Source organism: Geotrypetes seraphini, chromosome 10 (genome assembly GCF_902459505.1).
Source record: "Geotrypetes seraphini chromosome 10, aGeoSer1.1, whole genome shotgun sequence".
Classification (NCBI taxonomy): Eukaryota; Metazoa; Chordata; class Amphibia; order Gymnophiona; family Dermophiidae; genus Geotrypetes; species Geotrypetes seraphini.
Genome location: NC_047093.1, coordinates 140,249,731 through 140,275,738, shown reverse-complemented (window position 1 = coordinate 140,275,738; position 26,008 = coordinate 140,249,731). Strand labels below are relative to the sequence as shown.

Here is a 26,008-nt window from a genome sequence, read left to right as displayed (position 1 = left end):
AGCCAGGAGGCAGATGGGACAGGTCTGGGAGGTGTGTACGAAAAGTCTCCTTCTCAAATATTGGTCCTTTTTGGCAGCTCTGCATACCTAGGACTGCAAGTAATTTCATGTCCAAAAAAGAATGGCTTATCCAATTTCCTAGCTTTATTCTCTTTAATGGACACTTTGCGATTGGAGATGGGCCAACATATGACATTTTGTCTTGTGTCGCTGGACATATCAAGAGCATTTGATTCGGTTGATTTCTATAGATTGTTACTGAGATGTTGTTTTCAAATGTACCTTACTGGACATTTCTTCCAAGTGAGAAATGGACGTAAGATCTCAGGAGAATATTTAGCTAGGACTGGAGTACCATAGGGTTTGGTGCTTTCTGCGCTTGTATTTAATATTTACATGGCTGCTATAGATCAACTATTTGAATCTCTGGGAGTTGAATATCGACTATATGCAGACGATATTATTTTTTTTTTCCAGTGAGTGGATGGGTATAAATCTTGAAGATTTATTGAGCAACTACATGTGCAAAATCGAGGAGTGGATGGGAGAGCAAGGTTTGAAATTAAACGTAGATAAAACGGAAATAATGTTTGTAGGAAAGCCTAATTATCAGAGGCCTGAAGAAGTGAAAGTAATTGATAATATACTTCCAGTAAATGAGTCTATGACCATTTTAGGTGTAAGGCTGGATTCTGATCTTATAATGATTTGCAAGTAACTAAGACAGTGCAAGCATGCTTTGGTCAAATGCATTTGTTGCATCAAATAAAACCTATGCTGTCACCTTTTGTTTTTCACGCAATCGAGACTTGATTACTGCAATGCCCTGTACCTTGGAATAACAAAAGCGAGGTTGCAGGTTGTTCAAAATAATAATAATAATAACTTTATTTTTGTATACCGCAGTACCAGAAATGCAGCGGCAAGACTGATAAGGTGAGATGTGATCATATTTCGATAATCCCATTATCTCCAACCATTGCACTGGCTACCAGTTGTTTTCAGAATCTAATATAATAAAACGGTAAGCCGCGCATGCGCAGTTCCTATGCGTGCATCCATTTTCTGTGAGCTGTAGCTAGGAAGTGTGCATGCGCGGCTTATGGTCTTCTTCCTCCACACACCCCTCCCCCGCCGGAGTGAGGGGCTGAAACTTAGGGGAAGGAGAGCAGGCCCAGGATTCGAACGGACACGGCCAGGCAAGACCCTCCTTCCCCGCTGCACCCAGCCCCCGGCGGTCCCTGTCGGCAGAGAAGGAAAGACAGCTCGGCGGCGGGTTGCCATGACAGCGCTAAGGCGGCTTGAGGCGCCGCCGCGGCTGTCGGCATCACTCTAAACTCCCGTGCAGCTGACCATGGAATTGCGCCCCGCCCGCCTCCTCCAGGCCGACGCTGCGCTCGGGCCTAAGTCAGCCACCCAAACTAAAGGATCCGACACTGCAAAAACGGCCGATCACCCATTGCGCACGGGAGCACCGCCCCGAACGGCTCCTCCAGGCCAACTATGCCTTTAATAAAGGCGGAGGGAATGCTGCTGCACAGGGAAGCGGGGTGGGGGTAGGTAAATGTTGCTTCACAAGGAAGTGGAGTTGGAGGACATGATGCTGCTGCACGGGGGGGGGGGGGGGAGAGACAAAGGGGGCCAGGGAGAAAACGTGCTTTGCTTTGGGGAGAGGGTTGTGCTGGGGGGGGCCAGGGAGCAATCTTGGATTGCTTTGGGGAGGATAAAGAAGGGGGCCATAGAGAAAGACAAAGAAAGGCAGGCAGGCAAGGGGCCACAGAAAGATAGAAAGACAGCGGACAGGGAGAGAGACAGAAAGAAAGAAAGACAAACAGTGGGAGGGAGAGAGATAGAAATAAAGAAAGATAGACAGTGGGAAGGAGAGAGACAGAAATAAAAAAAAGAAAGAGACGGGCAGGGAGAAGCACAGACAGAAAGAAAGACAGACATACATATATTCTAGCATCCGTTAATGTAACGGGCTAAAATACTAGTACAATATAAAGCAGTAATGATTTGCCATCAGTTTTTGTATGGAACCATACCCAAATAGTTTAAGAGCAATATGTCTAATTATTTACCAAATACTGTAGATCATTACGTTCTGAGAACTTAGCTCTACTGAAAACAAATGTTAACCTGAAGCTTGTGGAGACTGTTGTGCAGGAGTTAAAATATGGAACTCGCTTGTGGGCCAAATACGAAAATGCCGTGAAAAGGGTAGTTTTAGAAAATTACGTAAGACGCAATTATTTGTAGATGCCATTTTCTAGTCAATTTTTTTTTATTGTTGTTGATGAATCATTCATGACCTTCGTATAAGCCTTTGGTGTTACTTTGTAGATATGTTCTCTGAGAATTATTTGTTTGTCTAATTGTTTTTTTTTTACAATTTTATGTATGTAAATTACGGTATTTTTCGTGTCATAAGACGCACCTGACCATAAGACGCACCCTAGATTTAGAGGAGGAAAACAAGAAAAAAAACATTCTGAACCAAATTCTCCCTGCCAGGCTCTGCACCCAACCCCACACTCCTTGCCAAGCTCTGCATCCTGATCCCCTCCCTGCCAGGCTCTGTCCCCCCTCCCCCCCCCCCCCCGGTGGTCTAGTGGTAGGCCGGGACAGGGCGGGCAGGCAGGAGCCCTGTACCTGGTTGTTTTTTTTTGTTTGTTTTTAGAGGAAAGTTGATATCTTTATTCCAATATACAACAAAGCAATGGAAGGAGAAGCTTACATCTGAATGACATGGCATTTTCTTTTCTTGTCACCTCCTAGCTCAAAATGCTTGCATCTCTTAATAGCCAGCATCCTTTTAGACCTGCAGTTTGGCTCCACACACTCGAGCTTCAAGACAATCTTTTTGGTGATCTTAGCCTTCTTACGGAAAAGAGGCTTTGTTTGATCAACATAGCCACTTTGCTTATGATCATATCCCCCCTTACCGTTTTAATCACGGCAGAGACTCAGCAACTCGCACAGCACTCCCACCACAAGCCCATTACTGAACCTCCACCCTGCCTTCAATTAAGCTAGGTCCCCTGGAGGAGGTGCCAACCCCAACAGCAGGTGTAAGGACACCCAATAAGATCCTGTGAAAGCCACATGCCGCACCTTTACAGTACCAGCGGTCAGGAAATGGCAGGAACCATACTCCATGAGCCGGACTGTGTTCAACACTCTCCACCCGACTCCAGGGACTTCTCCCTCGAACCCCAGCTCCCCGTCGCTTGATGCACAGCTCCGAACGCTGACCCAGGAGCCGTCACCTACTGGGCTGCCGATCCACTCTGTTACGTTCCCCACCGGCCGCTAACGCAGGCCAGGCAGCCATGGCCCCGTCCAACACACGGCAGCAGAGTCAGGCCCACATGCAGCATGCAACGCCTGTCCGATCCACCCCCGAAGACAGCCCTGACCGCAATTACCCATGGAGGCACCGCGGGCCACACTTTTAGCAGCCGCCCCCACGCCATCCGGCACCCAAACGCACCATAAGCCGCAGCCAAAAGCCGCCTCCGAGGGGAACAGGGCTGCCGGGATTAAAAACAGGTACCGGGGGGGGGGGGGGGTGCATCTTATGGTCCAAAAAAATACAGTATGTAAACTGTTTAGTTTTGAATGGTATAGAAATTTTAAAAATAAATAAAACAGAAAAGAAAATGATATTTTTTATTGGACTAACTTAATACTTTTTGATTAGCTTTTGAAGGCAAAATTTCTTCTTCAGATAAGAAATTAGCCAAAACAAGAAAAAAAATGATGTCATTTTATTTTCAATGTTTTTATTTTACTACCTTTAAAAGTGGACTAACATTGTGCAGCAACCAAAAAAGTTGATCTCCTTTGAATCCACAGAAGAGTAGATGTCCAGAACATCATTCTATAGCAATTAGTCTGAGGAGAACTTTCACTTACGCTGGGCGTAGGTTGACATATCCACCAAAACCTTTGGAGAGACCAGTTTCGGACCCCTGAGGAAGACCTTTTTGGTCAAAACACAGACCATGTTGGGTCTTCTCCAATTTATTTATTTATTCAATTTTCTATATCATTCTCCCAGGGGGAACTCAGAACGGTTTACATTAATTTATTCAGGTACTCAAACATTTTTCCCTGTCTGTTCCAGCAGGCTTACAATCTACCTGGGGTAATGGGGGGATTAAGTGACTTGCCCAGGGTCACAAGGAGCAGCGTGGATTTGAACCCACAACCCCAGGGTGCTGAGGCTGTAGCTTTAACCACTGCGCCACACGCCAAAGTTGTGGATGAACTGTACTATTTTTAAGGTTGAATACACTTCTGAATCCTAATAAAGCCTGTATCGGTAAACTTTGGACTCCCCAACATTGTGCAACCACACTGACTCAGTCACTGTGTGCATGAAATTGCAACAGCAGTGTTCTTAGCAATACTACCACTACCCATGAACTTCCATGCGACAGAACAAAGCCAGAGATTGATGAGTCCCCCATTTCTTCCCTTCTTAGGTGATCATAACCCCTACAGCATGCTGTTTGTGTTCATTCTCTTTAATAAAGTTAAGAAGAGAAAAAAAAAAACATATGGTTGTGGTCCAGCCAATCAGATTTTACTAAGTCACGACGTGCCCTCACTAAAGATGGCCGCCCTCTTAAGCCAGCCGTTCGAACACAGTTCTACTTCCCAACTACTGTCCCGACGAAGCACCCTCAAAAAAGAAGGGGCGCTGTGCCTCTCGGAAGACGCCCCAAACGCCAGTCGCCTTCTGCCCCGCGGCCCCAGGACGCGTCGCCGTGCCCGTAGCAAAGATGGCGATCCTAGGTCTCGTGAGACCCCCCTTCGCACCAAGGCAACGCGGCTAAACAAAGTGCGGGTTGAGGCGGCGCTGCGTGGCCAGCGGAGCGGCTCGAGACGGCTGATGATTGGACGACGCGCTGCGAGGGGCGGAGCCAGAGAAGGTGAGAGAACGTTCACTTCCGGCTTAGACTGGAGGCAGTCCTGAGAGAGCAGAGAAGAGAGAACACGAAAGAAGAGGAAGAGAGGAGGGTGAGCCGGATTCCAACAGAGACAGAGAAGGGAGGTAGGAAAGAGTGGGGATTATATCGGCAAGAGACAGCCAGGGAGAGAGAAAGATGGGCAATCAGACCCAGTACATAAGAATAGCCTTTCTGAATCAGACCAATGGACTTCTAGCCCAGCATCCTGTTTCCAACAGTGGCCAATCCAGGTCCCAAGAACCTGGTAGCAACAGTCCAGAATCTGAAGCACCACAATCCCCAAAAGCAGCAACATTCCGTGTGGAATCCCCAAAGAAAAGCAAGATTCTGGAATCCCAAAGAATAGTGACATTCCATATGAAATCCCCCAAAGTAGTAACATTCCACGCGGAATCCCCAAAGAGTAGTGACATTCCATATGAAATCCCCCAAAGTAGTAACATTCCATGCGGAATCCCCAAAGAGTAGCGACATTCCATTCTACCGATCTCAGGGCAAGTAGTGGCTTTCCCCCACGCCTGGCTCCATAGCAGATTATGGACTTTTCCTCCAGGAATTTGCCCAAACCTTTTTTTTTAAACCAGCTGTTAGCTACTCTTACTGCATACAATTGCTCAGCAGGTAGCTAAGCTTTCCTGTTAAAGAACCTTCGTATGTTAATGTGTTTAAAGCCTTCTGTTTCCCATTCCACTGCCTACAAAGATAATCAGAGAGGGGGGTTGTACAGGGGAGAGATAGCCAGAGAGAAAGAGAGAGGAAAAGCCAAAAAGCAGGTGAGTCCCATTCAAAAAGTACAGAGACAGAGAAGATTGGTAGGAAACAGGGGGATTATACTGGGGAGAGAGAAAGGAAGAGCAAACATGAGATAGGGTGGGGAGAAGAAAGAAAGTAAGAGGCTGAGCCAAGGAAAACCAAAACGGGGAAGAGAGAGAAAGAGGAGGTAGAGCCAGATCCAACAGGTACAGTCAAAGAGGCAAATGAATCTGAAGAGAAACACCCAGAGAAAAGGGGATAGAGAGAGGCGGATGAAAACACAGGAGAGGAGGAGGAAATGTTAAAAACTGGAGAGAGAGAGGAGGGTGGCTCAGACTAACAGGCAGTGAAACACCTGTGCCTCAGGGAGGCAAGAAAGGAAACTTGAACCTGAGAGCAGGCTGAGGAAAAAGGAGGTTACAGCAGGCTCGGCAAATGTATCCAGTTTATTTTTGTGTCTTTTTTTTTTAAGGAAATCATCAACATTATGTCTGTAGAATCTGGGGCCCCTCCCTGGGATGGTGGCATCTGAGTAACGCTTGGGGAAAATTGGTAAGTGGGTCTGTGAGGAGGGAGGCAAAATCTCATCTGTTACTGGAAAAGTCAAGTGCTGATGTTAAGAGCGTTCCCTTTCTCTCTGATCTTATGGGTTACAGTACATCGTTCTGGGATAATGCTTGGCATAAGATGCCATGCTTTTTATCTTGGGAGGACAGGGAAAGAGGTGAGAGCGGGTTGACAAGATGGGCCATTTGGAACTTTCTCAATTGCAACTGACCACCTCCCCATATTCTAAAACTTAGCAAAAAATGGCACGGTAGCGGGTGGTCACTTGTAGACTAATCAGATTATTGAGCTGTGATGTTTCAATTACAATGGTTGCTGTCATGTAATGTTAATCGTAAGCAGGGGTTCCCCACCCATCCACTCTAGAGAAATTCAGAGAAGAGGACACTTCTGTTGTCTTCAGAAACGAACCTTGGTGTAGGACCAGTATCGGAGAGATTCTGGCTTGTGTTAGTTAGAACAGAGGAGGAAGTGGCATACTTTGAAATAGATCATGGCCACTATTACTCAACAGGGCCTGCCCATGATTAACCACGGTGAAAAGGCTTCAGTCAAGTTGCTGAGAAAGTTCTTTTGACCTTAGTGCAAAAGTTTAACTTTAATTCATCACTATCGTAAATGGAGCTCAGAGTGTTCAGTGCTGGGGTATTTATCTCGCAGGGGCATTCGGGAGCCTCAAAATGTTTTATTTAGGTCTCCAAAGTAGAGACCTGCACAGGGACCACGAGAATCCTGTGGGGACCCCTTCTACACTTTGGGGGGGAACGTTTTGTATGAGAATTACAGTAATCTGCCTTTGGAGATGGGTAATTACTGAAAACCTTTTTAATAAAAATGTATTGGTAACATATAAACTTGTTATATCGCTAGTGAATTATGAGGAGTTGCAGGAGTTGTCTGGCTAAACCAGGGGACATCTAAACAGTAGAAACATTAATGTGCAAGATAAGAACATATTATTGCCAACCTGGAACAGACCGAAGTTCAGCAAGCTCAGTATCCTGTTTCCAACCGTGGCCAACTCAAATCATAAGCACCTGGCAAGATCCCAAGCAGTACGACATGTTTTCTTCTGCTTTATCCTAGGAATAAGCAGTGGATTTGTTTTCCTAGCTCCGTCTTAAATAATGATACACACGGGGAAAAATAATCCTAGCTAGGAACACCATACTGGTTTCTGTAGTAAGATTCGCCTCTCCAGGAAAAGGACCTTGGAAGCCACTGTGGATATTATGTTGCAACCCTCAATTCAGTGTACGGTGATGATCAGAAAAGCAAGTAGAATGCGAAGAGTTATTCAGAAAGGAATGTAGGACATTCTCGCGGTGCGAGGGGCCGCTGAAAAGGTCTCAGCCCAACCGAGAAGAGAATGATGTGGAGCCATAAAACTTACAAGAGACTCCCCCACTTTTCTTGATACTTGCCCCCTCTTTTACTAAGGTGCGAATATGCTTTTTAGTGCGCGCTAATCACGCACTAAACACTAACGCGGGCATATTGTCCTATGGATGCGTTAGCGGTTAGCGCACGCGTTGATTTAGTGCAAGCTAAATGTGCATTAAAACGCTTAGCGGGCCTTAGTTTCAAGGAGGCAAATGTATCTAGTAAATGGGCACAAGTATAGGACAATGAAGCCTTTGTGACATCACTGATAAGGTTGGCTCTTAGGCACTGGTCGAATGAGGCATTATGACATCATAATCCGAGGGGGCCACTTGAAAGTTCTTAGCCCAGCCAAGAAGCGAATGATGTGGAGCCATGAAACTTACAAGTTATTCCACACTTTTCAGTGGCCCTTCACATTGTGATGTCATAATGCCTCATTCCACCAATGCCTATGAGCCAATCTTATCAGGACGGGAAAATGAGTTCCCGTGGGGACGGGGGAAAATTTGTCCCCGTGTCATTCTCCAGTATAGACCGGCTCCCGAAGGAAATGTCCACAAATCACCAGCCAGGTGGACTTAGAAAAGCCACTGGGCCCGAGCAGCACGGGCTCGAGGGACTGCATCTCACAGTCTTAGCTAGGCAAAGCAAAGGGTTTCTATTGATGACCTCTTGTTCGAATGCCAGCTATAGCGCTTCGATTTCTTTTCATCTTTTGTGAAAAGGTGTGGTGTGATGTCCGCTCTTCAAAAATAAAAACATAAAAGGGGGGAAAAAAATACCTTTTTTATTGGACTAACTTATCTCCCCCTTTTATGAAGCCACGTTATGCTTTTTTTTATTGCCGGCATAGGAATTCTATAAATGTCAGAGCTAATACCACCACAGCTGGCGATAAAAACACCTAATACAGCTTCGTAAAAAGGGTGGGGGGGGGGGGGTTAATGTCATTTCTGATTAGCTTTCAAAGGTAACCCCTTCTTCCTGATCTGAGGAAGAAGGGGTTACCTTCGAAAGCTAATCAGAAACTACATTGAGTTAATCCAGTAAATAAGGTATTTTTTTTTCTTTTATGGATTTTTTTTATTTTTTTTATTTCTACATACAAATATTACCTTTTCATATTATAACGGTGCCCCTCTCAGGCTTTGCCCCCCTCAGTGGGATTTGAACCCTGGTCTTGCTGGCATCTCTAACCCCCGACCTGTCCCTCCACTGAGGATCTTCTGTCTTCATCTGAGGCTTTACTGCTGGCAGTCAAATTCTGGTTTCCATCCCTTTTGCTGAGAAGTCTGTTAAATGCATCCATCAGCCTCTATGTGAAGAAATATTTTCTTATATAACTCCCTCGAGTCTCGCATCATGGCCTCTTGTTCCAGAAATCTACACTGGAAATTGTTTACTGTGTTTCCCTTAGAAACACTTGAATAGCTGAAAGACATAAATATCACTTCTCCTGTATCTCAGGAACTGGTCCTCCTCCTCCTCCACTGAGAAAACAGGAAGCCATGGACTTAAATCACAGAAGGGAAGATGTTAGGCTAGAAAAGCTAATGAGAGAGTAGGTAGGATCTCCGTCATTGCTGGAGGGATTTTAGAGTGGCTCTGGCATGAATCTGCCCAGAAGCAGGGAATGCACTAGAACAGCGGTTCTCAAACTTGTTCAGGGGGATCACAAGCCAGTTGGGTTTTTAGGATGCATGCAAATCTCTTAGCTCATGAATTTTCATAGTGGATATCCTGAAAACCAGACTCGCTGGGGTTCCCCCAGGACAGGTTTGGAAGTTTCTGTCCTAACGAGTATGCATGAGAGAGTTTTGCATTCCAGTCAGTTCTATTATATGTAAATCTGTCTCATGCATATTCATTAGGGATATCCTGAAAACCCAATTGACTGGTGGTCCCTCAGGACAAGGTTGAAATCTAGACCATTGTTTATCAATTCAGTCCTGGAGTACCCCCTTGCCAGTCAGGTTTACAGGATTTCCACAATGACTATGCGTGAAATAAATTTGCATATAATGGAGGCAGTACAGGTCCTCGTTGACTTACGACCTATGCAACTTACGATGGTTTGACTTTACGACGCGTTTCCCCCATCTCCCATCCTAGCCCATACTATTTTTTACCCCTCACCGCTGGACCACCAGGGAAAAGGTACGTGGGGAGGAGTAAAAAATACTGTAGTTAGTATAGACCGACTTATGTCCAGATCGACTTGCGACCTGTCAATGGAATCAATTGTGGTCGTAAGTCGACGAGGACCTGTATATGCAAACCAAGTTCATGCATAGTCATTGTGGAGATCCTGACAACCTGACTGGCAAGGGGGTACTCCAGGACCGACTTGGGAAATACTAGTCTAGCTGACCCCGAAGGTCCTTCCAGCCCAGGGGTGTCCAACCTCGATCCATGAAGGCCACAACTTAGTTGGGTTTTCAGGATATCCCTAATGAATATCAATGAGAGAGATTTGCATATAACGGAGGCAACAGACATTCAAATCTTTCATGCATATTCATTAGGGATATCCTGAAAAGCTGATGGTTGATGATTACCCAGGACAGGTGTGAGAACCACTGAACTACATAAGAACATAAGAATAGCCTTACTGGGTCAGACCAGTGGTCCATCAAGCCCAGTAGCTCGTTCTCACGATGGCCAATCCAGCTCCCTAGTATCTGGCCCAAACCCAAAGAGTAGTAACATTCCAGAATCCCAAAGAGTATCAAGATTCCAGGGAGATTCTCAAAGAATAGCAAGATTCCAGAACCTCAAATAGTAACAACATGCTACTGATCCAGGGCAAGCAGTGGCTTCCCCATGTCTTTCTCAATAACAGACTATGGACTTTTCCTCCAGGAACTTGTCCAAACCTTTCTTAAAACTAGCTATGCTATCCGCTCTTACCACAACCTCTGGCAATGTGTTCCAGAGCTTAACTATTCTCTGAGTGAAAATAAATTTCCTCCTATTGGTCTTAAAAGTATTTCCTTGTAACTTCGAGTGTCCCCTAGTCTTTGCAATTTTTGACGGAGTGAAAAATCGATCCACTTGTACCTGTTCTAATCCACTCAGGATTTTGTAGACTTCAATCATATCTCCCATCAGCCATCTCTTTTCCAATGACTGCCCAGGTCCTTCCAGCCCCTTCCTCCTTGGATTTAATGCCAGAGGAATTGGTGGATAAGATGCTTCCGAATCAGCTGACCTTGAAAGAGTAGTCAGGTCGAATTTGTACCAGTCAGAGCCTGTATTGGGGTCACTGATAACTAGGTTAAAGTTCAGGACTGATTTTTTACTTGATCTTCCTTGGTTGTTGATCTAGCAGACCATGAGCTGATTCGAATAGAGAACTTGTAATTGGAGTATTGGGGGGGGGGGGAAGACAGTGGATTGGGCCATTTTTAGATGAGAGATCACAGTCATGTATGTGGAGTTTTCGCAAGATTTGTGGCCACTGCTTTTCAGGACACCTCTTTCCCCTTTGGGAGCCTTTGTTTAGGAAGTTTTGAAGTTGAGTCATCTGTTTGTACCAGTGGATCTCCACCCAGAATTCGGGACACACACAGCCAGTTTGAATATGTACGATTTAAATCTGCGTGCAACACCTCCCATTGCGTGCAGGTCTCTGTCTTGCGTATTTATTATGGATATCATGAAAACCTGACTGGCTAGGTGTGTCCCAAGGAATCTCTTGAGAATCCCTGGTTTATAGGGAAAGAAGAGGGACTTGACATACTGCCTTTCACTGGTTACAATCAAAGCAGTTTATATATTATATACTGGTAAGTACCGTATTTTCACGCATATAACGCGCGCGTTGTACACGGTTTTACAAACCGTGCATATCGGTGCGCGTTATACATGTGAGCGCATTTTACAACTTTTTTTTTTTTCATTCCGACCCGGCTTCCCCCCTGTGAACCGGCATCCTTCCCCCCGCTCGCGTCACCCCCCCCCTCCCCCGTGATCCTACAACCCCCCCAGCACCGCAAAACATCTCTTACCCAATTGGGCACCAGCACCAATGCACAGGATGTGCCAGTGCCAGTGCCCGAAGATGCTTCCTCGTTGGGCTGGGCTGTGCGGTGCAGGGAGATCCTCCTTCTTCCCTGTGCCGGGCTGGACTGGGCTTTGAGCATTTGCGCATGCTCAAAGCCTTCTGATCTCGCTCTCTCCGAGATTCTCGAGAGCGAGATCAGAAGGCTTTGAGCATGCGCAAATGCTCAAAGCCCAGTCCAGCCCGGCACAGGGAAGAAGGAGGATCTCCCTGCACCGCACAGCCCAGCCCAGCCCAACGAGGGAGGATCTTCGGGCACTGGCACTGGCACGTCCTGTGCATTGGTGCTGGTGCCGGTGCCCAATCGGGTAAGAGATGTTTTGCGGTGCTGGGGGGGGTTGTAGGATCGCGGGGGAGGGGGGTGACGCGAGCGGGTGGGAGGATGCCGGTTCGAGGTCAGAAGAGTAAACGGGAGTGGTAGGAGGTTATAGCAGCATGCGCGGTATACGCGTGTGCGTGCTATATAAAAAAATTTTTTTAAGACATGCTTTGGACCCGCGCGCTATACGCGTATGCGTGTTATATGCGTGAAAATACAGTACTTATTTTGTACCTGAGGCAATACTGATGGCAGCCAGCTTAGTGGCAGCACTCAGTCCCTCTAGCAGCAATGGCATATCCGAACCTCTGTATCTAGACTGGTGATTAGAAAGTTAAGAATATAAGAATTGCCATACTGGGACAGACCGAAGGTCCATCAAGCCCAGTATCCTGTTTTCAACAGTGGCCAACCCACTGAGGTTGTGATGTCATAATGCCTCATTCCACCAATGCCTAAGAGCCAACCTCATCAATGATGTCACAATGGCTCGATTGTCCTATACTTGGCTCACATAAGAGTTGTACTGGTACAGACCGAAGGTCCATCAAGCCAAGTATCCTGTTTCCAACAGTGGCCAAACTAGGTCCCAAGTACCTGACGGAAAACCAAAGAGTAGCAACATTCCAAAACTGAGATTGTGATGTCATAATGCCTCATTCCACCAATGCCTAAGAGCCAACCTCATCAATGATGTCACAATGGTTCGATTGTCCTATACTTGGCTCACATAAGAGTTGTACTGGTACAGACCGAAGGTCCATCAAGCCCAGTATCCTGTTTTCAACAGTGGCCAACCCAGGTCCCAAGTACCTGACAGAAAACCAAAGAGTAGCAACATTCCAAAACTGAGATTGTGATGTCATAATGCCTCATTCCACCAATGCCTAAGAGCCAACCTCATCAATGATGTCACAATGGCTCGATTGTCCTATACTTGGCTCACATAAGAGTTGTACTGGTACAGACCGAAGGTCCATCAAGCCAAGTATCCTGTTTCCAATAGTGGCCAAACTAGGTCCCAAGTACCTAGCTAGATCCCAAGTTGTGTTTCTTATCCTAGGAATAAGCAGTAGATTTCCCCAAGCCATCTCAATAATGCCCTATGGACTTCTCTTTTAGGAAATTATCCAAGCCTTTTTTAAACCCCATTTAGCTAACTGATTTCACCACATTCTCTGGCAATGAATTCCAGAGTTTAATTTACATGTTGTGTGAAGAAATAGTTTCTGGTTTGTTTTAAATTTACTACTTAATAGCTTTATCATGTGCCACCTAGTCCTAGTATTTTTAGAAAGAGTAAACAAGTGATTCACATTTAATAACCAGCCCTCTGAGATTCTGAAAGTAGGGCCCACTGGCTAAATGTATTAAAACTTGTGAATTCCTTCAGAAGGTTTCTGTGAGAGAAAAGCCCCTGGGCCAGCAGGTTTCCAGATAGTAAAGCCACATTTTCAGAGAATCAAATGAGAGGGGAAATAGGCAGGGAGAACCAAGGCAAGAGATCAGCGGATGGTCTGGACTCCTGGCATTGACACAGGAACAGGCATCAGAGAGCCACACATCTGGCGGTCTTGACTGTCCTTCAACACTGTGACTGCTCTTTAGATGTATTAATGAGCAGTTTTGGGGGACCTTCATGTGAGCTGGTTTTGATTTGTCTAAAGCTAGAGTAGGTAACCACAGTCTTTGAGGGCAAGAACCCCTAACAGCTGAGTGGCAGGAGGCTGCTTTGGGGCATCCCCTGCCGCTCAGCTGTTCGGGCTTCCCCAAACCGGCTCTGGTTTCTAAGCGAGCGATCTGATGGGATTATGACTGCCCTCCGCAAAACTCATTTGCATGGGAAGTCATTTGAACATTGATCACTGTTTAGAAATTGGCCAAAAATCAGCCCACAGCAACCCGCACGCTTTTTTTTTTCTTTTTATTACATTTTTTTATTTCATTTTATTACAATTTTAAGCATTATTATCAGGGGTCCTTGAGCCAGCTTTGCCTTCCAAAAAGAATTGTAGTTGATCTGGTTCATAGCACACACATCTATTATTTTGGTAAAGAACATAATAGCCTTACTGGGTCAGATTAGTGGTCCATCAAGCCCAGTAGCCTGTTCTCATGGTAGCCAATATAACATAGTAACATAGTAGATGACGGCAGATAAAGACCCGAATGGTCCATCCAGTCTGCCCAACCTGATTCAATTTAAATTTTTTTTTTTAATTTAATTTAATTTTTTTTTAATTTTTCTTCTTAGCTATTTCTGGGCAAGAATCCAAAGCTTTACCCGGTACTGTGCTTGGGTTCCAACTGCCGAAATCTCTGTTAAGACTTACTCCAGCCCATCTACACCCTCCGAGCCATTGAAGCCCTCCCCTGCCCATCCTCCACCAAACGGCCATACACAGACACAGACCGTGCAAGTCTGCCCAGTACTGGCCTTAGTTCAATATTTAATATTATTTTCTGATTCTAAATCTTCTGTGTTCATCCCACGCTTCTTTGAACTCAGTCACAGTTTTACTCTCCACCACCTCTCTTGGGAGCGCATTCCAGGCATCCACTACCCTCTCCGTAAAGTAGAATTTCCTAACATTGCCCCTGAATCTACCACCATTCAACCTCAAATTATGTCCTCTGGTTTTACCATTTTCCTTTCTCTGGAAAAGATTTTGTTCTACGTTAATACCCTTCAAGTATTTGAATGTCTGAATCATATCTCCCCTGTCTCTCCTTTCCTCTAGGGTATACATATTCAGGGCTTCCAGTCTCTCCTCATATGTCTTCTGGCGCAAGCCTCCTATCATTTTCGTCGCCCTCCTCTGGACCGCCTCAAGTCTTCTTACGTCTTTCGCCAGATACGGTCTCCAAAACTGAACACAATACTCCAATCTAGGTCACTAGTACCTGGCCAAATCCCAAAGAGTAGCAACAGTCCATGCTACTGATCCAGGACAAGCAGTGGCTTCCCCCTTGTCTTAATAACAGGCTATGGACTTTTCCTCCAGGAATTTGTCCGAACTTTTCTTAAAACCAGCTACGCTATCAGCTTTCACCATAACCTCTGGCAACGCGTTCCAGAGCTTAACTATTCTCTTAGTGAAAAAATATTTCCTTCTATTGCTTTTAAAAGTATTTGCCTGTAGCTTCACCGAGTGTCCCCCTAGTCTTTGTAATTTTTGACAGAGTGAAAAATCGATCCACTTGTACCTGTTCTACTCCTCTCAGGATTTTGTAGACTTCAATCATATCTCCCCTCAGCCATCTCTTTTCCAAGCTGAAGAGCCCTAACCTTTTTAGTCTTTCCTCGTATGAGAAAGCGCAGTTGAAAGGTAGCTCCCAAATTCAAAACAGATTGACGTAAAGGCAAAAGTGTAGTTACTTACCTGTAACGTAGGTTCTCCGTGGACAGCAGGATAGTCAGCCACATATGGGTGTTGTCCCAACAGCTCCCAATTTGCGGATAAGCTCTCCAATAGCTCAGAGAGATATATATATTTTTTTTCTCTCTGAGCACGTGCAGTGCCCGGGCCCCACTGGACATGCCCGAGCCCTACCCATTTCCCCCTGCTTCCCCCTAATCCCCAGTCTTTAGTTTCCGCCCGTTCCCATCGGTCGGATTTTTCTACAGCTCTCCATTACAACTTTTCTACTCATCAACTTGAAGATGCCTGAATCATCTAAAGAAACGACTGGGATGCAGGAGAAGGATGAATACACTGGATCCTCATGAATTGTGCGTCCACTGATTGGATGTCTGGATTTAGAGACGTCAGGAAATATTGCAATTATAAGTCCAAAGAAAATTATAGAATCATAATTTTAAGTCCAAAGAAATAATTATAGAATCAGGACCTGCACGGTCTTAACGATTGCTTTTAGTGCATCTGACTCTTAAGTCGGGTTGTTAATTTCCACGAGGAATATGTGTGTGATTGATTTTTCCATGTACTGCTTCCACTATATGCAAATTGATCTCATACATATTCATTGTGGAAATCTGGGTTTTGGCCCTCGGAGTGTGGCTGCCCACCCCTGGTCTAGAAGTACTCGGCAGAGGCTTAAGGAGTTCTTGGCCCCTTGGCTCAGGACCACGCTCCTGGAGGGAAGGATTTTTTTTGTGTTAATTTCCTTGTAAAAATCTGGATTTCTGTGACCTTAGCTCAAGGAACTGTGATTGTCAGAAGAATTTCAAGGTAGTGTGTCATTTGTGTACGTGAGCGAGTAACATATAGTTTAGTTTATAATTTATTAATTTGTATCCCGCTTTATACAAAGCAGGTCCCAACAAATACATACATAATCTAATCTAATCCTTAGGTTTGTATACCGCATCATCTCCACGTTCGTAGAGCTCGACACGGTTTACAGTAGGAGAAATAGGAAGGAACTACAACAGAGGGTTAGAGGTAGAAGTGTGAAGAAAATTTAGAGGACTTGGGATGTCAGATATAAGAGTTTCCTTGATTCCTAAGTTGAAGGGAGACTTACATTTTTTGAGAAAAGCCAGGTTTTCAGATGTTTACGGAAAACTTGGAGAGAGACTAAACACAAACAGAAGACATGTCCGCGCTCAAATATACCACATAGGGCTCAGTTCTCATACTTCATCTTGCAAAATAAGTGCCTCTTCAATAATCTCTTAAATTTGTGCTAATTTTAATGCTGGCCTATGTACATTGGAATCTCATTCCATTCTCGAAGGCCTATACAGGAAAACATGCTTGTTCTAGACCAGTGTCTCGCAAACTTTTTGGCCGGAAGGCATACTAAACCTAGTGCCCCAGCTGGAAGGCACCCAGAAGTGCGTGGACGTTGATGCGATGATGTCTTGCACATGCATGGAGACCCATCTGGCTGTGACCCCGAGCCCGTCACTTCGGTGGGGAATCCAGAAGGAGGAGAGGCGCGGAGAGATGCCAGCAAGGAGAAGAGTCGTTGGCACGGGCTGACTGCCTACAGGACATGCCTTTCGTTGTAAGAGGCACATCCTATAAGCAGCCAGCGCTTCTCCTCCTTAACAGCGACTCATCGGGGCACACCTGGAGTCTGACGCAGCAAACAATTGCAGCCTCAAGTGCTGACCGGCAGAATATACAGATCAGCACGATTCACAGAACGCAATTTTTTGTAGCGGCATGTAGGACAGAAATACTATCCACCAAACACTTCGGCGATAATCCATGCACACATATTCATAGGGGATCTGACTCAAGGGCTTCAAGGTAAAATAACACTATTCGCCGATGACGCCAAACTATGTAATATAGTAAGTGAATGCAGTTTACAGAATTATATGGCGCAGGACCTGCTTACATTGGAAAGTTGGTCCTCAACCTGGCAGCTAGGCTTCAATGCTAAGAAATGTAAGGTCATGCACCTCGGAAGCGGAAATCCATGCAGGACGTACTTCTTGAACGGAGAAACTTTAACTAGGACTTCAGCAGAACGAGATTTAGGAATAATCATCAGTGCAGACATGAAAACTGCCAATCAAGTGGAGAAGGCTTCATCTAAGGCAAGGCAGATATTGGGTTGTATCAATAGAAGTTTCGTCAGCCGAAAGCCTGAAGTCATAATGCCGTTGTACAGGGCCATGGTGAGACCTCATCTGGAGTACTGTGTGCAATTCTGGAGGCCACATTACAGTAAAGATGTGCGCAGAATTGAATCGGTTCAGCGGACGGCCACCAGGATGATCTCGGGGCTCAAGGGTCTCTCGTATGAAGAGAGACTAAACAAATTGCAGCTCTACACTCGAGGAACATAGGGAGAGGGGAGACATGATCGAAACATTTAAGTACCTCACGGGACATGTCGAAGTGGAAGATGATATTTTCTTTCTCAAGGGACCCTCGGCCACAAGAGGGCACCCGCTCAAACTCAGGAGCGGAAAATTTCATGGCGACACCAGAAAGTATTTCTTCACAGAGAAAGTGGTTGATCATTGGAACAAGCTTCCAGTGCAGGTGATCGAGGCAGACAGTGTGCCAGACTTTAAGAATAAATGGGATACCCATGTGGGATCCCTACGAGGGTCAAGATAAGAATACTGGGTCATTAGGGCATAGACAGGGGGTGGATAAGCAGAGTGGGCAGATTTGATGGGCTGTAGCCCTTTTCTGCCGTCATCTTCTATGTTTCTATGAGATAAACCATCAACAACAGTGCAGTGTGGGGAATGGCCCCTACCTATCTCTTACCACATTTCGAGCTACATATCCCCGCTAGGACAACCAGAAATTGCAATCTTTTTGCCTATCCAAGGATCACTGATTGCAAATACAGGTCCTTTCTGGACAGAACTTTCAAATTTCAAGCTAGCAAACGGCAGACCTGGCTAGGCAATTACATCAACAGAGCCAGGTTGACCTAAGGCGCATTTCGGAAAAGAAATTAAGACAGCACTGTTCGATAGATTTATCTCCTAATCAGACACCATTTTAAAACTATTAACACCCTGCTGATAACTTTGAGAAATATGTGTATTTTTACTAATTGTATTCTATAATTCGCTAACTGTTCAGTGACATCTTCGCTATTTGCATTCTGTAATTCGCTGATTGTCCAGCCCTCTTCACTAGAAGTCGCAAGATTGTGGCGGTATAGAAAAAAATTAAGTTAACGTATCCGATACTCCATTTTCAGCCGATATAATTTTACATAGTATTCTGACACATGTTCACGCTTCCCTAATCTGAAGTGTCCTGACAACTGAATTTTGCGCAACCCACAAAGCACATAGCGTTGACGCAGATATGCCTAAAAGAACCACATTACAATAATCAAGACCTGAAATTTTAAGTCGCTTCTGTTCTATTTTCATTCCTAGTCGTTTAAAACTGAGCGCGTTTCTCTCTCCCTTTCGATTTTGTGATCAGTAACTGTGAAGGGAATCGTTTTGTTTTGCTTAATTTCAACTCTTTCGTCCCCATCGGGCTTCCAAAAGGCAGATGACGTGTAATGTGAGCCGTTCAAAGTGATGCGTAAGGGAAGAGGAACCCAAGCTATAGCTACACGATGTTAGGTTTCACATTTGGAGCCTCTACCCAGAAAAAGGATCTGGGTGTTATCGTTGACGGTATGTTGAAACCCTCAGCTTAGTATGCAGTGGAGGCTAAGAAAGCAAATAGAATGTTAGGAATTATCAGAAAAGGAATTTTAAAAATGTTTATAATGTAGCAGAATTAGAAAAGGTACAGAAAGGGGTGATGAAAATGATAAAAGGGATGGAACCTCCCTATGAGGAAAGGCTAAAGGGGTTAGGGCTCTACAGCCTGGAGAAGAGAAGGCTCAGGGGGTGATATGATAGAGATCTATAAAATACTGACTGGAGTGGAAAAGGGTAGATGTGAATCGCTTGTTTACTCTTTCCAAAAATACTAAGACTAGGGGACATGCGATGAAGATACTAACAAACCGGAGAAAATATTTCTTCACACAATGTGTACTAATTAAACTTTGGAATTCGTTGCCGGACAATGTGGTGAAAGCAGTTAGCTTAGCAGGCTTTAAAAAAAGGTTTGGATAATTTCCTAAAAGAGAAGTCCATAGGCCATTATTGAGAAATCCACTGCTTTTTCCTAGGATAAGCAGCATAAAATCTGTTTTACTTCTTGGGAATTTAGCTAGATACTTGGGACCTGGGTTGGCCACTGTTAGAAGTAGGATACTGGGCCAAATGGACCTTCGGCCTGCCTCAGTACAGCAGTTCTCTTATTTGTATGATATGATATGTTATGTTTTGCCAATGGGGGAAGTTCCCTGCTTCCTCTTCCCAACCCAAAGAAATTAACCCAATTTTTCAATATCTCTGTTCATCAGGTCTCTCCCAACTCTCTGTATCGAAGCTCGACAGCTGAAGACATAACAAGGTCACGTCTGGCCAGGAGGCGGCTCCAAATAGAATCAACAGCCTTAGAGGGGGAAAAAAAAAAAGAAGGTCACGAACAAGATAAGATTAAACAAGAAAATGTCACATAATGGTTTGATGCAGACGCTGAGCCCAGCACAAAAGCAGTTCAGACCTCAAGTTTAGAAACTGCTGTCTGATGAGACTGCTTCTGAGGAAGTGAAAGCTCAGGCATGCCCTCGTTACCTCATTAAGACAGACTGATCGAATTCTGAAAGTGAATCATGTCTGTCAAGCACAGCATGCGCCAGGAGAGGTTGGCGGCGGAGACCCTGCTGCACGACGAGGTGGGGGTCTACCCCTCCAAAGGTGAGCGTTACGCCCTGAGCCTGACCCGCACTGCCTTGCACATCCAGAGATTGATGCCCAAGCCGGAGGGGGAAGACCAGCGTACTGTGGTAGCCCTGCGGGATGTGGCGGGGTGTCACGCCCCGAGGGGCTGCATTACCTCGGACACCCACGCAGCCTATTTCTCCATCTACGCCTACCCACGGAAGAAGAGAAAAGTGGCTGTGGGGTCGAGCCGGACCAGGCAGAGGCTGGTGCGCACGTTCCAGGTTGACGGGGAGGCCGATTACGCGCAGAACCGGGCTGTGGCTGAGAAGTGGGCTGTAGCGATCAAGTGCCTGCTTCTAGGTATCCCCGTTGGCAGCGAGACCGGTAAGGACATAGAAACCAGACATCTGCTGGTCTGAGGCCTATTAATGTAGCAGCATTTAGCCACAGGGAATTTCGAAAATCTTAGGAGTCGATGCAGAAAGTCATAGGAGATGTAACTTCTGCCATGAGTGTGATACCATGGCATGTGAAAAGCCAAGTCCTTGCAAATTCTGTGTGTGCAGAACTTGCATACAAATTGTGAGCCCACCGGACAGGTGTTAAAGCTTTGTGCGCAGCTTCTTGCGCGCGGTGGAACAAAACTGGGAGCTTCTGCACACCCCAGTGCCCCGTTCTGCGTAGAAATATCAGCCTCGCGAGAATTTCTACCACACAGACATTTTGCGAGGCTGATTTAGGCGCACAAAGTTTTCTCCTGTCAGTCTTTTAAACTCGATGGCACTTCTGGCTCCAAATGCAGACAAAATTGGCAGTCAATCATCAAACCTGGTGTTAAATCTTCTCCATAAATCTTTCTATGCTGCCCACGACCTGGCCAAAATACTTGCGCGGTCTGAGCAGCAAAAGCCACTGCTCCCTTCTCTGCCTGTCAAGGAATATTCAGCGCAATGTTCTTCAGCCACACATGCGTCAGGCCCGAGACCGTGTTCTTCGGTGCGATCGATACGGCGTTATCTTCGGGCCGGCTCCCTCTCCGCCTCAGCGCACAAAAGCGCGGGCAGCGGCTCCTCGCGCGCCTGAACCCGAAGCCTCTCTGACATCGCAGCGTCAGAGGGAAGCTTCCAGATGAGGCGCGTGAGGAGCCACTGCCCGCGCTTTTGTGCACTGAGGCGGAGAGGGAGCCGGCCGAAGATAACGCTGGGGGCGGCATGAAACGGCCAGACGGGAGTAGGCCAGAAGGTGAGGCACAGCATGGAGGGAGGGAGACAACAAAGGTAGGGGGAATGGTTTTACTTTTAAATGTAGTGTTTGAATTGTGTCAGTTTTGAGAATTTTGCACTGTTCAGGAAGAAATGCATTTGTTTCTATTTCTCTGGGGTTGTACTGCATGCAGAGTCTTGAATCTTAGGGTTTCCTTTGAGTATTTTAGTTTTTGGTCCCGTATTTACATAGGAGCTATCTGTGTTCTGGTAGGAATGAATGTTGAGAAGCATACAGTGTGCTTTGTGTAGTTTAATTTTGTGGTTATCCATTATGTGTTGTTAATAAGATTATATTGTGTGTATCTATGAAAAATGAATGGAAAAAATGATGTTACAATTAGTACTATCATGGGAGTGGGATCTGGGGCGGAGACTGGGCCACGACTTAGCCCGGTATTCTTCAACCGCCGGTCCGCAAAATAATTCTTTTATTTCTGCCGATCCATAGGTGTCACAAGGTTGAAGAACACTGATTTAGCAGGCTCATTACCAGACAATTTAATGCAACATGTGGCTATGTCTTCTGTACTAAAAGTTACCACTCATACCCAACCTTCTCTGTGCATTGCCTGTTTTTTAACACACATGTACAGGAACCCAAAAGCTAGACCTGCCGCAAGTTTTCTGCATCGACCCCCTTAATGTGTTTGTTTGGGGGTTTTTTTTTTAAATCTGTTTGCGTCTTTCAGAATCCAACTCTTCCCCTTCCTCAGCTTTCTATCTATAATTAGAAAATGATACGGGGACAGATTTTTTCCACGTCTCTTCAGGAACTTAACTTCCCTGTCCCCGCAAGTGTTGACGCTGTCCCATTCCTGTAAGCTCAGCCTTAACCGCACAAATCTCAAACACTTATGGCTTGAGGCTTGTACGCTTGAGGCTTGTACAGATGAGACCGAGCTTCCATGAATAGGGCAGGGACAAGAAAAGAACTTGCCAAGACAGGGAAAATTTGTCCCCGTGTCATTCTCTATATTCAACTTGACCTAAGCAATAAATTATCAATCTCTCCCAGGTGAAACTGTTCTTATCTAGTCAAAGGGCCAAAGGAAGGCTAAAGGGTGACTTAATTTTCTGATAAGATTCTGCTGTGATAGTTTATGGTGGGGGTGGGGGGAGGAATGAGGTGGCAATAGCCCTGCTGCCCTCATTCTGGGATGCTGCGTCATCTTGTTTTTTTCCCCCCAGCATCTACTGATCCTCCCCCTCCTCTGTTCCAGAGATTAGCCCTGGCCTTTTGCCTCGGCCCCGTCGGCTGCTGCTGCTGGTGAACCCCCAGGGTGGCAGGGGCCTGGCGCTGCAGCACACTCACGCCCACATCCTGCCCATGATTTCCGACGCCGACATTAGCTTCAACCTCGTCCAAACAGGTGAGAGCGGGGGGAAGGAGGAGGGGTGGTGTCCTGTGGAACCACAGAAAGGGGATTGGAAGCAGATCACTCGCTCTTTGACTGGCCTGATTTTTAGCAGACCATAAAATCCCTGGCGCCTTTTTAAGACCAAGCTCGTTCCTTCTGTGGGTGGAGTTGCTCTTGTCCCACGCAGCTTTGGCTGCCTTGGACCAGGACTTCTGCTCTGGTAGACACAAAGGGGGTAGTTCTGTAAATGGGTACCGCCACTTTAGTGCCAAAGTGCCAGACGGTGATCTGGAACAGCACCCGGACGCCCATAGTGGTGCAGGGGAGGATGGATAGTCCAGTGGCGTGCACAGGGGGCCTGAGAACCAGGGAATTTGGGTTAGATTCCCACCGCAGCTCCTTGTGACTCTGGGCAAGTCACTTAACCCCTCCATTACCCCCCAGGTACAAAAAGAAGAACCAGCATGTAATATGTCAACCTCTTTGATTGTAACCATCTCCGAGTCCGTTCTGGAATACTAGGCGTAGCCCGGCATTGGCGCCTGTTACGTTTACACGCCCACAGCTCGTCACACCCACCACAGAGCTGCCATAACGTAGCAAAGGCGCACAGAACATACTGTTTTCTGTAAGTTGTGCACACGAGTGGCAGCCCCCTGCATTACGCCACTTAACACATGCTCTTACAGAATGTTGCCTGCCCACATGTGGCAGATAAATGTGGGTCCACTGTTATAGAATGGCTCTTAAAGCACCCCACCCCCGCCGCCTCACTGTAAATCTCTTCTCACCATCAGAGAGACAGAACCATGCCCGGGAGCTGGTGCAAGATCTCAGCTTAGATGAATGGGACGGGATCGTCGTCATCTCCGGAGATGGACTCTTGTATGAGGTGATTACACGCCGCACTGCGTTGCCTCCTCTGCTCTTGTTTCCCCCCCTCCCCTCCCCTCCCCCCCCCACTCGTCCTTGCTCCCATTGTGACTCTGTGCATGGCATACAGCGATAAAACAGCTGTCTATCTCGTCCCTCTGTGAGAACCAGCTATGACCTTCTCTCTCTGATGTCTTCTCAAACCCTGGCCTGCACTCTGACTCTCCGAGGCCCCCAGCTTTTGCTGATAACGGCCTGCTGTCTTCTTGCCTGTCTTCCCTTCTGTGATAGCTTGGCACTTCCAGCCTCTGATCCCTGCTTTGAAGCCAGAGCCAGCCTGATAGGTTGGGGTGATGACCGTGGAAGGAAAAATTATCTGACCCTCGGAAGCCTCTGTTTTTGACGTTTTTGCTGTAGACATATAGAAACATTTGTTTGCCTTTTTATGTGATTTGTTTCTGACTTCTTATGGCACTTTGTACATTGGCAGCATCTCTCTTTCTCTTTCCCCTAGTCTCTCGGTCTTTCACCTGCTGCACTGTCTCTTTCCCCCTCTGTCTGACACGCGTGACCACTTTGTTATCCCCCTGGTGCAGGTCATTAATGGTCTCATGGAGCGTCCGGATTGGAAAGAAGCCATCCAAAAGCCGGTGGGGATCCTTCCATGTGGGTCTGGAAACGCCCTTGCGGGAGCCATCAACTTTAGTGGGGGGTAAGAGAGCTGAAAGTTACTTAAACTCCTGTGTACTCGCTCTGATTCCCAGTAACAGGTTGTGATGGAGGAGGGCAAGCTGGTGCAGGGCTTGGAAGCATGCTGTCATCGTACAGGGAGAGTTCTGGCATGCGGGCATCTATATTGGGGTTTTGGGAGAGTCATCCTAATCCCTTGCATTCTTACTCCCCAGGTTTGAGCAGGCCCTGACGGTGGAGCTCCTCCTTAACTGCACTCTGCTGCTGTGCCACGGCGCCGTGGAGCCCATGGACCTGGTCTCCGTCACCACCTGCTCCGGCACCCGTTCCTTCTCCTTCCTGAGCGTGGCTTGGGGCTTCATCTCCGACGTGGACCTAGAGAGCGAGAAGTACCGCCACATGGGTTCAGCCCGCTTCACCCTAGGCACCGCCGTGAGGCTGGCTTCGCTCCGCACCTACCGCGGCCGCCTCTCCTACCTGCCAGCCACCGATGGCCACCGTCCTATCTCCCGTAGCATCACGCTGGCCGCCAACGGGAGCCTGGCCAACATCCGGCAGCACGCACCATTGCACCGAACCATCTCCGACATGGGCTTGTGCGAGGAGCGGAACGTAGTGACCAAACGCAATTCGCCCACCTCTGTAACTGACACTGGCGAGCTGCCCAGTTTCGAAGCCTCGCCTTCCCCAGCCTTCCTGGACTCAGACAGTTTCACCTTTGACACAGCACCTGGTGCCCCTCCTTCCGCTACACATTCCGCAGAATTCACAAACACCCGGCAGATGTATGGACCTCTGGACAATCTCTTGGTGCCCTTGGATGAACCGGTCCCCCAGGACTGGGTGACTCTAGAGGGGGACTTTGTGTTGGTGTTAGCTATATACCAAACCCACTTGGGTGCTGACCTCTTTATGGCACCCTTCGCCTCTTTTGGCGAGGGTCTGATCCATCTCTTCTTCGTTAAGGCCGGCATCTCACGGGCAGCTATGGTTCGCCTTTTCCTGGCCATGGAGCGCGGGAGCCACTTTGAGTACCCGCACTTCACCCACATGCCCGTGCGGGCATTCCGACTGGAGCCCCTCACCCACAAAGGGGTCATGACAGTAGATGGAGAGCGGGTGGAGTACGGCCCCATCCAAGGACAAATCCACCGCCGGCTGTGCAACCTCATCACAGGGACTCCGAAGGTCAAGATGTCCACAATCTAGAACGTCATCCAGACCTCTCCTCTTGCGTGTTATGATTCCGAGTCATTCCCCCCAGGGGCTGGAGAGTGATAAGGAGAAGGATTCCAGCTCTGCTGTGACCTAAGGCCTGGGATCAGTAGGGAGCGAGGTGTGGGTGGCTCCCAGGTGAGATGATAAAATGTGACATATGAGCTGGATTAGTGGAGAAAAGAGTTTCCATAATCATTGAACTGTGCCTTTACCTCCCTCCCAATGCTTGCAAAGATTTCATTGTCTTGCTTAGAGATTTGGGGGCTCTGGATGCCTCTTCTTTTGTTGTTTTTTCCTCTAATTCGGTAACAGAGCTCTGGGAGAGAATTAAAGCAACAGGTTACCATTTACA

At 46.7% G+C, this 26,008-nt stretch overlaps 1 protein-coding gene across 5 annotated transcripts; it reads left to right on the top strand.

The window, feature by feature from the left end:
• The first annotated feature begins 917 nt into the window (after positions 1 to 917).
• On the top strand, positions 918 to 26,008 carry SPHK2 (sphingosine kinase 2). 5 transcript variants are annotated; one of them, XM_033959992.1, is made up of 7 exons: positions 918 to 936; positions 6,205 to 6,284; positions 19,889 to 20,636; positions 22,738 to 22,887; positions 23,673 to 23,767; positions 24,345 to 24,460; positions 24,654 to 26,008. In XM_033959992.1, exons 3-7 carry the CDS (start codon positions 20,201 to 20,203, stop codon positions 25,645 to 25,647), a joined length of 1,791 nt encoding a protein of 596 aa, XP_033815883.1. In that variant the 5' UTR covers positions 918 to 936; positions 6,205 to 6,284; positions 19,889 to 20,200; the 3' UTR covers positions 25,648 to 26,008. The 5 variants fall into 5 exon arrangements, with proteins under 5 accessions (XP_033815883.1, XP_033815882.1, XP_033815884.1 ...); XM_033959991.1 differs by lacking the exon at positions 918 to 936 and adding an exon at positions 4,733 to 4,940; XM_033959990.1 differs by lacking the exon at positions 918 to 936 and adding an exon at positions 4,963 to 5,028.

What these genes read in the sequence shown, in the direction of transcription:
- SPHK2 (XM_033959992.1), top strand. Translation starts at nt 20,201, where the DNA reads ATGTCTGTCAAGCACAGCATGCGCCAGGAGAGGTTGGCGGCGGAGACC. An exon ending in CCCCGTTGGCAGCGAGACCG is followed by an intron (nt 20,637 to 22,737) that starts GTAAGGACATAG and finishes CCTCTGTTCCAG; the next exon opens with AGATTAGCCCTGGCCTTTTG. An exon ending in GAGATGGACTCTTGTATGAG is followed by an intron (nt 23,768 to 24,344) that starts GTGATTACACGC and finishes CCCCTGGTGCAG; the next exon opens with GTCATTAATGGTCTCATGGA.